This window comes from Pteropus alecto, unplaced genomic scaffold (genome assembly GCF_000325575.1).
Source record: "Pteropus alecto unplaced genomic scaffold, ASM32557v1 scaffold146, whole genome shotgun sequence".
In the NCBI taxonomy this organism is placed as follows: domain Eukaryota; kingdom Metazoa; phylum Chordata; class Mammalia; order Chiroptera; family Pteropodidae; genus Pteropus; species Pteropus alecto.
Genome location: NW_006442107.1, coordinates 29,501,573 through 29,515,835, shown reverse-complemented (window position 1 = coordinate 29,515,835; position 14,263 = coordinate 29,501,573). Strand labels below are relative to the sequence as shown.

Sequence of the window (14,263 nt, the reverse complement as noted above, 5' to 3'; positions counted from 1 at the left end):
TCATAAAAGACCAAACTATACACATATATAAAATGTATCTATATTTATATAGGTGAATCACTGTTATTGTTAAGTATGATTACCGTTGGGCAGTATGGATGTTTTGAGGGCCTATTGGGGAAGTACAGTTCATACTTTAAAAAAACTATTTGTATTTAAATTATACTCCAACAATAACAACAAAATAAAGATAGAGACTTTTTTAAAGGAAAGGAACAAACTCTGAAACACTCCTAAGAAAGACAGTGCCCCTCTGTTAATATCCATATCATTTAAGAGCGCTGCCTCTGTGACCAGGCTGCCCACATTCAACTGGGACAGATAGGTAACCTCTCTATGCCTCAGTTTCCTCATCTATAAAATGGGAATAATAATAGCAACTACCTCAAAATACCCTAGTGAAGATTAAGAGAGTTAATAAGCAGTGCTTGGCACTCAATAAGTGAGAGCTGCAGCTATTACTATTACTGTTATTAACATACTTTCATCTGGTTGGCCTTCTCTGTGTGCAGTATTTATGTGGTAAGTCTTAAAATACCCGGGTAAGCAAATTTTACGCTAGCAAATCTCCATAGTGATAAATATCTTCATTAAAAGGCCATTATTTAGTGGTAATGTTTAAAAAATGGCTGCAGTGTTTTTCACATTTAAATTAGAGCTGCAGGTAGTCAATTATAGGTTCTGTCATGGAGGCTTAAGTGTTATCCCCAGCTGTAAGTGGAAATAAGTGAAATATTGATACACTGCTTCTTGCTGCTATTTTCCAGGATTCTGAAGGAGTAGAAATTATGTTAGGAGTTTGTGCAAGTGGTCTGTTGATATATCGTGACCGACTGAGGATAAACAGATTTGCCTGGCCTAAGGTTCTAAAAATTTCTTATAAACGGAACAACTTTTACATTAAGATCCGCCCGGGAGAGGTAAGTAGACCCAACTTTGCACGTACATTAGGAAGAAAGGTGCCTAATGGCAAACAAAAATTTAAACTCCCTGCTGACAAGTTCTCAACATTGCAGGACATACGGTGAGTTAGGTCTTAATGCCTAAGAGAGTTTATTAAAGTTTTGTCTAATAAACAATAATTAACAAAATGTTCATTTTTATTATTTTATTGCCATTTTTCCCACTGCATACATTAATTGAAAGGGTTATTTTTATATATTTTAATGTAAAATACAGATTCATGAATAACATTTAATATATTTTAAGCTGTGGTATGAAAGAATCTCTTAGTCTTAAAACCTGTTTGTGAATAAAGAATAGATTTCTTCCTATCTGTCCTGTTATGTCTCTCTGCTCTCTCTGTCCTTTAAATCTAATAGCACCCTAAAATGAATAGCTTTGAGATAATGTGTATTAGAGTAAGAGATACCAGAAAGATTAGAATAAGGGATGCTGAATGTAAATTATGTAAATAATTTCCACAGCCTATTATAGTTCTACCTTTTTTTTTTTTCAAATTAGAGAGGCTAATGAAAGAGTCAAAATTGTTAACTAATCCTTATTTCTCGGACAAGAGCATCCATGATCAACTTAAATTTGTATCCTCCTTAATGGATTTTAGATACTAGGTAGTAAAAATCTGCTATTATCTGCTTAATAGATGATTAATAAATATCTTCATTTCTAATCAGTGTAGTTACTGTAATGGAGGCAAAGCTCTAAGATTGCAGCTCATTTATGTCTCAACATTTTCTGGCATGATATAGAATCATGTCCTGTCTTCAAAATCAATCTACCTACTGGTGGAAAATACAATTAAAATATGAGACTGTAAAGCAAGCGGTCACATTTAATATAAATGTAAAGTCATATTTGTCTCTTAAAACTGAAATAATCTATAAGCTTTTATGTATATACCTGAAATTGCAGTAATTTTAAAAATATTTCCTAAAGATTATATGTTAGACTTATAACCAATGTATATTCATTTGGAGTCATTAAACATTTATTGAGCATATATTTATTGCCAGGCACCACATTGGGCATTGGAAATAGGAAGATAAATATGACCTTGTTAAGGGACTTTCTGTTTAGCAGAGAAACAGACTTACACACTTAAAATTACAATGTTATAATACAGATGAGATAATATTCTATAGACATGGAATGAGCATAGTTGTGAGAGGCCCAAAGGGAAAGTTGGAGAAATACATCAGGAAACAGTAATGAGCCATGGAAGGTTTTGAATTAGGACATGACACAACTTCATGAATATCTTGGAATGATGGATTTCTTAATGGCATTCAGCTACTTAGTAATATGATTTGATGAGACTTAAACTAGGGCAGAAGTTCTGGGAACAGAATGGAAGGAGCAAGTTTGAAAGAGACTTTAGAGGCAGAACAGTAGGTCTTAGAGACAGGATGGAAGAAGAATAAAAAGGGGAGAGAGTCCAGGATAATCAGAAGTTTCAGCTTGCATCAGAGAAGTTGATGGAGATGATATTATTAGACAAGTGAGGAAAGTGGGGAGAATTAAAAACAAAAGATTGAAATTCCTTTGGAGAATTTTTTCAAGGGGCGATTCTTGCGTAGTAAGAAATACAAGACTTGAACAGAGTCATCAACTTATACATTTTATTGAAGGCCTTAGGCATGGAATCAGTTACCCAAGGAACAAGAGAAGTTAAAAAAAAAGAGAGAGAGACCTTAAAACAAAAAACGCTGGGCAGTACCACTTTTTGAGAGAGGGGTAGGCAGAAGAGGATCATAGAGAGATTAAGAATAGCCAGATTAAGAAAAGGAGAGTCAAAAACAGTCATGTTGACAAGGACGTGAGATTTAGGGGACCTGGTTAACCAGCAATGCCAAATGTTACAGAAAAGGCACAGGGTAAAAATTAAGAAAAATGCATTGGAGTTGATAATCAGATTCTGCTGTGGCATTTAAGAGTTCAGGACTGTGTTAGGAGAACCTGGCAGGATGCAGTGAGGTAAGGAGTAAATTAGCTGAGTAGACGAGGCTTCTCTAGCAGCGAGAAGGTGAGGGTTCAGGCAGAAGCAGGCTCAAAGAAAGTTTCCTTCCCCTTTTTTACAGTCATAAGCTGAGAAGAATGAGTGGGAAGTTTTGGGTGGCAGAAGGCTCTGAAGAGGTTGAAAGAAATGAATACGAAGTACAGAGAGATAGATAAACATTTAAAAATGCTTAAAAGGGGGCCTCTGTCATCCTTGAGAGAATCTTCCTGGCTTCTTGCAACAGGAGCAAGTTGATTCTTTTAAAACTCCTGGCCTTAGCGTAGTACGTGGTACTTACTAGATACAGAACGAACACATGGAGGGTGGTTTAATTAAGATCTATAGTACTCTGGCTTGTCCATTGACTGGGTCTATTCGACAGTAGTGATTTTTATGACTACCACTGTACACGCACATCCACAGCGAGTAAGAATTTGGGAATGACAGTTGCAGTTAAAGAAACCTGTGATATATTTCCCAAGCTCTCCCTGCTCGGTTCCTCTCAACAATCAAGAAATAGAGGTCGAGCATAAGTATATCTCATGTGCCTTGCAGAGGACCTCTCTCCTTGGTTCTTTGCCACATAAATTACTTTTGTTATCGATTATATCAGTAGTCAGGTAGTTTAGTGCTCTTTTGTGAAGCCTTTACTATTTAAGATGATTGCCCTCTGGTGGCCTGATTCATACTGTCTTCAGAAAATTAAAATAATGAATATCTGCAATAATAATATTGAAATATATTAGGAAATCAGATATTTCACCTTGAAAAATCAAATGGCTGAAGGAGTATCATCTGAACTGTACATGCTGAAAAATATGAAAATATGTTCTAATCTCTGATCTTGTATATAAACCAAGAATTGTTAGCATTTAACATGATAATCCATACTAGAATGCAGAAATAACATCAGCAATATATGATATCAAGTCATTAAATACCAAGGATATATGCATATTTCCAGACCCGATGTTAGGAGAAAATGTCATCCTAAGAATACTGTAAGCTATAAATCTTTCGTTCATTTCTGTACCTTCCAGTTGAAGTCATAATGTCATGGAGAATCCATGATTATTAGGCTTAAAAACGAGATCAGGACAAATTGGTCTCTGGAAGGAATCCAGATATCCTTTTTTGCATTCAGTTTTCATAAGATCCATACCAGTACATAAAATATTTACTATATGCATAATGTGGCTGCTCATTCCTGCAGTATTTTAAGGAGATAGATATAAGGAGTTTTTTCCTCCCCTTTTTAACAAATGAATGTAGATAGTGCGAATTCTGCATATAACGATTTAGTGAGTAAAGAAAAATTTCTAGGTGGTATTATAATTTTGTCAATTATTTACTTTCCTGTTATTTCTGATTCCAAACTTGACTCTGCTCTTCAATATGTTTTTTTGAATTTAGTTTGAACAATTTGAAAGTACCATTGGCTTTAAGCTGCCAAACCATCGAGCTGCCAAGCGTTTATGGAAAGTATGCGTTGAACACCATACATTTTTCAGGTAAGTAGAGATCTTTTTTTTTTTTCCCTAAGGAAGAATGAGAATGATCGGAATCACATACCGAAAATGGTTATTGGGAAGAAGAATGTAGAAGAATATTTTTTCTGGTCCTTCAAGTTTGTTGTCAATAGATTTCTTGATAAAAAATCCTAAAGGACCTTCTGACTAAATTTGAAGAATTTTCCTTAACTTGTCTTATACTTATCTCCCCCCATCTCCCCTTTCTTTTTATCTTTAGTGTCTTTTTATTGTTTTTGTAGTATGTCCAATCCACTCCTTACTATTTCAGTAATATCTCAATACCCTTGGACCCCTTTATGTGCAGACAGTACTAGGACCCTCAGATTTGTGTCCACACAATAACGATTTATCACTGTTCTCCTTCACTGCCATCACCTATTTAATTGCTCTTGAGTTTATAGTACCAGAGACTCTCCAGTTTCATGGGGTAGTAGTTCTCGCTAGCCTAACCCGACCCATTTTGCTCATAGCCTCTCTGTAACATTGATAGTTGATATATACTGTGTGAATTGATTTTTTTTCCTTATAAAATCAGATTTATTTAATTGCATATTGGGTGTTAATCCATTTGTTCACAAAGCACTTTACCTTTTGGAACAGAGTAAAAAGTTAGATTTCTTAATATTTGACTTAATAGTCTTTCTATTAAGTGTTTTTCCTTTAATACCTTTAGACTGTTGTTACCAGAAGCACCTCCAAAGAAATTCCTCACCTTGGGTTCCAAGTTTCGTTATAGTGGCAGAACGCAAGCCCAAACAAGAAGAGCCAGTGCGTTGATAGATCGCCCAGCCCCATACTTTGAACGCTCGTCCAGCAAACGTTATACCATGTCTCGCAGCTTAGATGGAGGTAGGCTTCACTTACTGGCCTTTAATAATCTCTGGTGGCTACCCAATAGGATGAAACTATCATGAGCGTTTTATAAACAGATCTTCTTGGATAGTATGCAATGAAAAACCTTGTCGGCCTATGACTAAATGGCAGATTTTAACCTCACACCCTCAAAAGTACCTTTGTGAGTCTAATGTCTTGTATTGTAGATTTATATGAAATTACATAAAAGAATGGGTACTTAGGGAATGAAGAGCATAGCCTTTATAAGCTGGTATCTTGAATTTGGAGAAAGATGCTCCCGTTCTATGTATAGTAGTTAAATGCTCTGTAAGTATTTGGTTCCCTTGCCAGCAGATCTTAAGTGATTGTCAGATTTGTCTTAGATGACTTGTTTCAGAAAAAAAAAAAAACTGTAAGTAAAATTTATCTGTTTCTAAAAAAACTTTATGAATAAAATGTGACTCTTATCAGTCAATGAATAATAGCTGATGGAAAGGATGGCATTTAAATAACAGAGCAAAGGACTCTAAGTTAAATCTTCGTGGTTAGTATTAATTATACACCAGATGGACTGGGAGAGCATTGCTATGTAAATGTTCTCTGCCGTTAAGTCAAATGTGTAAGTAAAACAGGAAGAGAATCACTTAAATAACATGTTTAAGAAATGGCGTAATCATGAGTTTTCAGCAGGTTTTGTTTTGTGTGACAGTTTTGTATTGTATCTATAGTTACATGCACATGTGCCTTCTGCTACAAGTCACGACAGCTATAGTAATACTTAACTAAGGAAGCAGGCCATGGCCAGACCTCTGTCTTCTAATTCAGAGCACCTAGAGATTAGTTGTTTGATGGAAGAGCTGTCTGGTGCACATAAAGAGTTAGAAGTTTCTAGTATGTACGTGTGATTTTAATAATAAGCAAAAACATAAACAAAAATAAGTAATAGTTACAAGTGCCTGAGATTACCGTCCTCCTTACCTTTTTTGCCACCACTTGCCATGGTCTCAGTTCTCCCTTTCTCTCACCATGCTCCAGAGTGGTTGGTGGCTCAATATACTCCCTGAATCTTTTGCTTAAAATAATCGTGTTTTTCTAATGGAAGACATTATACACAGTTTATAGAAGAAGCGAACATTGTATTTTTAGTGCTCTATTATGTATGTTACTAGTGAAGTAGAAAGAACACATACCTGGTGTAGATAAATCCAAGCTGAAGTCCAGGCCCTTTAGCTATGTAGTAGTTGGTGAATTATATTAACTCCCACTGTCTGGGTTTTAGTCATCATCCATAAAATGGGAGTAAGGTCACCCCAATAGGGTTGTTGCAATGACTGAATAAGACATATGTCAAAGCACTCTCGTTATAGGTGTAATCATGATTATCTCAATAATTATATTGATAATTATCCTTATCGGCTTTTGTCAGCCGACCTAGGAAGCTGTTACCATTCTCTGTCTTCTAAGAGTTTCCTGTTTTCAGAATATCTAACTTAGAGCCAAACTTTTGTCATAAAATGTTTTTAGGACTGTTTTGAGGTGAATTAAGATATTGACATATCTGTGTTCACATTGAAGCTTTTCTTCTGGCATTGTCTCACTCTTCTTTCTCCTTCAGAGAATCTGTAAACTGTGTAGTCACTAAGTCAGTGTTGGAGGATCTTTTGTAGAATCACTCCTTTTTCCCTGAATACTATCTACTTTATTCAGTGATGTGTACCCAAGGGAACACATTTATCGTGAATGTTGTTTTCCTTATGGCCTTTTGTGTAATAATGATTGCTGAGAAGACAGAAGACAATCGTGAAATAAATGTACTAATATCATGCTGTCTCTTCCTCCCTGCCCAAAAGTGATGTTAGTATGTGTTGTCTCTCACTCTTTGGGGTCTTGATAATTCTAGTATGTTTTCTGTGCTGCTGACCTGGGGGCTCTGGCTGCATGTTGGAATATAAACTGCTTTCTGCAAGGTTGCTTCTTATATAGAACAGCCTAACTGGCCCATTAGGAAACCGTGTTTCATGTGAGCTTTTTCATCAGAATAACGACATATAAAATATCTTAGTGAAGGTATTTTAGTGAAATGCTTTACTATTAAAAAGATTTTAGAATCTTTTCTTACATTTATGTTTCAAAATTCCTAAAACATGAACACAGATTATATTTTGCCCATGATTAGCTACTGTGAATTGGAAAAGCAGCAGTTTTCAGTTTCAATAAATATTATGATACCTAAAACCCAAAATAATGAGTACTGAATTTTAAAAAGTTCACTGAATCAGGTATCTCTTTCACTAAGACATTTTAGCTGTGATGAAAGGCTCTATCTTGTATCTCTTACGTTTGCATGCTTTGCCTTTGCATGAATTTCATTAGCAATGTTTGTCTTGTTTTCCCAAAATATTAGCGATGAATGAATACATGCATATCATGGTAGATATGTATGCATATCTTTTTAAAGTGCAGTAGAAATTAAAACATTTCTGCACTTTAGTTGAATGGAGTTGCCATCTGAATTTTATATAATCTCTGCTAAGATGGTTAATTTTCACTGTTACCCATGTGGTTTTCACATTGTAGATTTTTCAACCATTATTAATAATAATAATTAAAAAAACATTTCAGTGCTCCTTGGAGAATGGCACTTCTAAAAATACATTCGAAGTCAAATGTAGTATATCAGTTGTCTACTGAAAATACTTGTAGTTGTAGAACTTGCCACTAAGTGTCTAATGTCGATGCCCAGCCAGTTACTTTGTGGGGTAACAGGCTCAGTGGCAGCTCAGCCTCCCTGACACACATCCTCACCATAGATCCTGAGAACAGATGAAAATTATTCTAGTGGCTTCATGAGATGAGCATTTAAATCCTTTTAAAAAGCTAATGTAGTTGAGATAGAAAGTTGGGTTTATGATAGCCTTTAGATGAAGGTACCTGCAGCACTGACTTGTCTTTTGAAGACAAATGGTATTTCGTGGGGGTACTTTTTTTTGTAATGGGACAGTTGGTGGTGTGTTTATCAGTCTTCTGGCTTAACTATTTCAGACTTTATTTCTTCAATTGTATTTGCTTTTAGCGTCAGTGAATGAAAACCATGAAATATACATGAAGGATTCTGTGTCTGCTGCAGAGGTTGGTACTGGCCAGTACGCCACAACAAAGGGCATCTCTCAGACCAACTTGATCACTACTGTGACGCCAGAGAAAAAGGCTGAGGAGGAGCGTGATGAGGAAGAGGACAGACGGAAAAAGGCAGAGGAAGCAACGCCTGTTGCAGCAATACGGCACGAGGGAAAGGTATATCTCCCAGGCTGCCTCCTAGAGCTTGCTCAGACGTTTGAGAACTACTAACTAATACTAAGGATATAAGCCAGCAATGTGTTTAGACTTAAGCTAATTCATATTTCAGCATTAGTCACATTCATATTGTCAAATTTTAAATTATTTCCTTTGTCAACATTTTTCCTCTGAAAGATTCCTTTTTAACTTCTTGAGCATTTTTATTTTAACAACTGACATGCTATGTAAGACTTTCAAAAGCTGTCCTGTCTGTATTTCTTAAAAGTACGTTTAATGACATATTACACTTTTCTGTTTGGGCTCACACTTCAGAACTGTCACTAAAGCTATTTTCTTGATTTCTGGCCCCATTCTCCTACTCGAGTACTGTATATTTTTCTAGATATACAGTAGGATTACATTGCATTCTTCTGATTGTAAGTAACTGAGTGATTATAGTCTGTGTATTTATACACTGTTTCCTCTCTTAGTCTTATGATTATAATCTAATCATCAAAGTAGCAAGTGGACATGTTTTAGAAAATGATATTAAGGCAGAAGGTTGCCAGGTAAGATGGAAAGTGAATTTGGCAGCTATTTCTCTAAGGTGTTTTTTTCCCCATTAAATTTGCAACTTCATTTCACACAAACTTCCATTTATTTTTAAATTTCACATGATTTCTGGTGATCCAGAACTATAAAGCCACTTTTTAGAAAAGTAAAAGTTTAAAAATACACAACCTGCTTCTAGTGAGGGGTTTTGTATGTAGCAGAGCAGCTCCCTAAAAGTCAGAAAACGCACTGAGAGGTTTATACATAATAATAATGGAAAAACAGTGGGTCCTGCGATGCACACAGTGCAGAGTGAAAGAAAATAAAAGAATAAAAATGCTATATACTTTACAGGCTATGCTAAAACTTGCATAAATTTGATTCAAAATGTTCTTTTGCACATGGGCTCTTTAAATATAGACTTATGTGACAGGTACCCACCACCTGGGAGACTATTGAAAAATGTTCCTTTTGACAAGAATTTAACAATGAAAGCTAAATGTGTAGATGAAGAAACTTATTGTTGTTGTAGTTACATTGGGATATTCCAAATGACCCAGTCCATCATTTTTTTAAGATAAAATTATTTGCCAAACAGGATAGGAAATGACAGCAAGAATATTTGTATCACTGGTGCTCTTAAAATGTGCTTTGTTCTGAATTTTGTTTTTACACGGTTTCAGTTAAGTCAAGGAAGGTTTTAAATAGGACACGAAAAGAAAATAATATAGCTGAACAGCAAATGTGTTCCATGATTTCTTGAAATCACACATGCCAACATACAATTCTCATGGATGTATAAATATCATTAAGTGGCACATAAAAGTAAATGACTTTTAGTTTGTTCCAAGGCAGTCTCACTTTATTTGATTTTAAAAGATCAGCAAGTTGTTTATGTAGCATGTAGCATGAAACGATTGTTACTCAGTGCCATTTATGCCATGGAAAAATAAAAAGACAAAGAAGATTGGGACTCTTACAATCTGAGTCGCTGAGAAGCCAGCACTTTAACCCAAAAGTGCTTCAAAAGGGTTGTGGCTGAGACCAAGTGCTAAAGTAGGTCGATGGCTTTCTTCATTTTCCACAGTGCAAAGATGTCTTTTAAAAACCTTATTAATGTGCAGCATGGACGATTAAACCTTAATTTTATTCTCCATCTTCAAAAAGAAATGTAGAGGGCACTCATTTTTTAAACAAAATAAAAATGTGTTACTGAAAATTGTCATTAGAATTAGATAACTGGTCCCCTACTCCTTAGAGAGAAGGTGTATTTCCCAGCAATGATCACCTCAGTGACAGGGCGGCCTTCTGCCACTACGGGAACAATTGTCTGCATGCAGAAGTCAGCTTGTAACTTCTGTATTATTCGCAGTTGAATGAGATTTGTGCAGAGCCCGGTTTAAAACACAGTGTTTAACGTCACATGTGAGTATTAGGAAAAGACATACTTATCTAATACTAAGGATACTTCTAAATTCAGATGTATCCATGATATAATTTTATTTGTGCATTTTCTGACACTTTGTCTATAGTTACCAAGTCAGGGTTGGATAACCTCCACAAATTTCCATGCTATCAGATCACTAGGCAAAACACAAATATGTGTACACACACATACACGCACACATACACACACCATACACAGTGTCACAGAAACTAGCAAAAGTCTAATTATGTTTAGGTTGCATGAGACCTCATCATCTTGAGTTCCCTGGGCAGTAGCAGCTTCATTGCTATGCACACATCTTGTTTGGGGCTTGCTTGCTTTTCTTCTTCCCCTCCTTGCTCACCAGCCCTCTGTCACCTGCAGAGGAAACCGGCCGTGGTCATTGAGACCAGAGAGAATTTAAAGAGCCTCACTTTCCCTGCAGAAGCCTGAGCTCATTGGGGAGCACATTTGTGGGAATAGCTGCCTTTATCATTCTCTTAAGAACCCAAACCCCAGGAGGGTTAAACATACCATTTATCTGCTTTAAAAACAAAAACAAAAACAAAAACTCAGAAGGCTGGAAAATTGTATCTTTCTATTATTTATGGACCACAAGTAATACAAAGTAAATATTTATAAACCATATTATAAGAAAACACATTCTTTTTGCTAGTTATCTTGTTGAAACCACTGATTGGAGTTTAGGCTTCTTTTAGATCATGGAAAAATAAGCCAATATAAGAATTTCAAAGGAACCTCAATTTTTTTGTGGAGAGTCAGACTTTCTAAAATGCTAATTGTTAAGTTCCTCAATTGAAACTGCTTATCAGATAGGAGTGGGGCCAGAAACTTCTTAATTCGAAAACCTACCTGTTTCGAATGTAATTAACTAACCAAGGAAAGGTAATGCTAGAGATTAAATAATCAAAATTTGGATTCGATTTAATTTTTAATCCAACTGAAGTGATAGTAACAGATCTGTTAGCTGAAGATCAGGAAAAGTTATTGAAAGTCTTAATTGTAAGTTACCAGAATTATGTTTGCTCTCAAAACCCTAAAACTTTCTAGAGCTGTTGATCTAAACAAAAATTTTGGATCATGTGAAACATGTAGAGTTTGAAACTGCCCGTAAATATCTTCTGTTTTGAATTTTTTAAAAAGCTCACCCGAGATTTGATGGTCTTTTTGGTGGGAAAATGGTAGCCAGTTGTGGCAGTGTTGGCATGCAGCTTGAGTACTTTAAAATTCATTAACAACCCTAGTCTAAAATTCTTGTTTTACAATTTTATATTGATACACATAAGAAAATTAACTAATTGCAGTTTTCTTTTTGTCCTTTTGCATCTCTGTTTGCTGCTTTCTGTCTCTCCCTGTCTCTTTCATATCAGTCACCTGGGCTTGGCACTGACTCATGTCCCCTTTCCCCCCCATCAGACCATTGTCCCCCTGCATCTCCCACAGAGCTCCGTAGGAGGTGTAAGGAGAATGACCACCAACCTCCAGGCCTCGAGCCATCTAAAGACACCGTGCATGTCCACGGAGAGCCCTCCGTGGACTCTGAGGGCAAAGGGAAGCCATATCTAGGGGACCAAGATGTAGCTTTTAGCTACAAACAGCAAACTGGCAAAGGGACCACCCTGTTCTCCTTCTCCTTGCAGCTCCCTGAGTCATTCCCTTCTCTTCTAGATGATGATGGGTACCTGTCTTTTCCCAACCTGTCTGAAACCAACCTCCTCCCCCAGAGCTTGCAGCATTATCTCCCCATTCGCTCCCCCTCCCTCGTGCCCTGTTTCCTCTTCATCTTTTTCTTTCTGCTCTCCACCTCCTTCTCAGTGCCATATGCCCTCACTCTCTCCTTCCCTCTGGCTATGTGCCTCTGCTACCTGGAGCCCAAGGCGGCCTCCTTGAGTGCCTCACTAGACAATGACCCGAGTGACAGTTCAGAGGAAGAGGTGTGTACCTCGGCATAGAACACACTTCCCTGTCGTGGTCGGGGCTTCGGTCCGCAACAGTGTTAGACGGCTGCTGCGATAGTGGTCCTACTTTCAGAGCCTCATTTATTGTCTGTGCCAATCTGTGAAGAGGTTTTGTGTGTTGGGAAGTACAACCCAGCCCCAGGGTTAGGCACAATGCCATGTGGATGTAGCAGTCTGAGCCCAGCCTAGAATCATTCTGCTACCCACTAAATTACATGGGTGGTGAAGGACCCAGCCGGAAGTCAATTCTAAATAACCTGTTAGCCTTGTGAAAAACCAGGGTGTTAAGCTAAAGGTTTTGTTCAGTTACCATTTCACAAAGTAAATTGCACATGAGACAGATACATAACTTTCAACAAGATTTACGGAGTGTTAAACAAAACGTACAGCCGGTCCTCAAATAACATTGTTTTTGTTCAACATCTTTTCCTTATAGCATTGATAAGATGCTGTAGGAATTTAACTCTTGTTTACCTCATTTAGCCTATGTTAGATTGGTTTCGTTACATGTCGTTTCGTTTAAAGTCACAGAACCCATCAACAACGTTAAGTGAGGACTTACTGTATCCTGATATCATGATAGATAAATGCTACTTGAGGTGAGGTGGGAGAGAACACTGCCATGGCGGGGCGGGGTGTCATTTTGTAGCTTTACAAAATTGTAGATGCCCCTTCTCCCTGGGGATCCTGAAACGTCCCTACTCCTGCCTTCTGTTACTGCCAGACTGTCATCATTACTCACAGAGGTGAGCCAGATCCCACGGGTGTGTTAGGTTTAAGCAGTTTAAAATACTTGCATGACATCAGTCATTGGTAGGGCCAGAAACAGGATCAGAAAGAACTGCCATAGAAATGATACCAGTTTTCAAACACAGTCAGGAAAAGACTCACTTAAGGTTTCTATACATTGTAAATATGGGCTGAAATTTCATCAATACTAGCTATGCCAATGCATACATTGGATGGATTCTCTCAAATCCATCATGAGCCAAAAACCCACACACATTTGAACAGTTTGGAAAGGCCAGGGAAGTTGGATACACCTTTGTGGCTCTCAGCTGGGCAGGTGTTTAGTGGGGAAAGGACTTAAGCCTTCAGCCTCCGTCTGTGAAGGCATGCCACCTGTATGTCTCCTCCTCTGAGACACTGGGTGAGTTAACGTTTTAGCCAGCAGTTTTTCCTCTTAGTTGCTCTCCTGTCCCACCACTCCATAGCTGTGTAAACAGCCCAGCAGTTTTCCTTTGACAGACTTTAAATAGAGCACAGGGAAAAAGCACAGAAGCTGCCAACAGAGGCTCCTGGCTATCACCTACCCTGCTGACCACATCTCTCCCATGCTACTCCAGCTCTTCTGTTCCCACAAAAGAAGGGTTTTGTGGCAGGAGACAAGCCCAGTACTCCTAGCATTAAAAAAAAAAAAAAAAACTTACAAAGTCAAAGTGACACTATTAAAAGGAAAGAAAGTCTTTTCAGTTCTATGCTTAACTAGAAATCATGTGAGCTGCACCTGTGAGTACATAGTATTGCAAGTGTGTAAGTATCTACATTTAGTGCTATTATAACCATTTCTTTGCAGCCAAAGGAAAAAAATGGGAATGGTTTTGCAGATGTTTCAAATAAAAGTTAAAGCTTTTCAATTTGATATTGCAGAAGAGCCCTTTTCCAGGATCTTGAGTCATATATGACTTAGTATATATATATATACATA

The 14,263-nt window shown here is 37.2% G+C and overlaps 1 protein-coding gene across 4 annotated transcripts in view; it reads left to right on the top strand.

Moving 5' to 3' along the window:
* The window catches only part of EPB41L3 (erythrocyte membrane protein band 4.1 like 3), a 217,473-nt gene that overhangs the window by 181,704 nt on the left and 21,506 nt on the right, over positions 1-14,263 (top strand). For all 4 annotated transcript variants that reach the window (XM_015595790.2, XM_006920069.3, XM_025038693.1 and 1 more), the window contains 4 exons: positions 768-920; positions 4,370-4,467; positions 5,162-5,337; positions 8,396-8,616. In XM_015595790.2, coding sequence (XP_015451276.1) covers positions 768-920; positions 4,370-4,467; positions 5,162-5,337; positions 8,396-8,616 — 648 coding nt within the window. The remainder of the gene's footprint in view (positions 1-767; positions 921-4,369; positions 4,468-5,161; positions 5,338-8,395; positions 8,617-14,263) is intronic.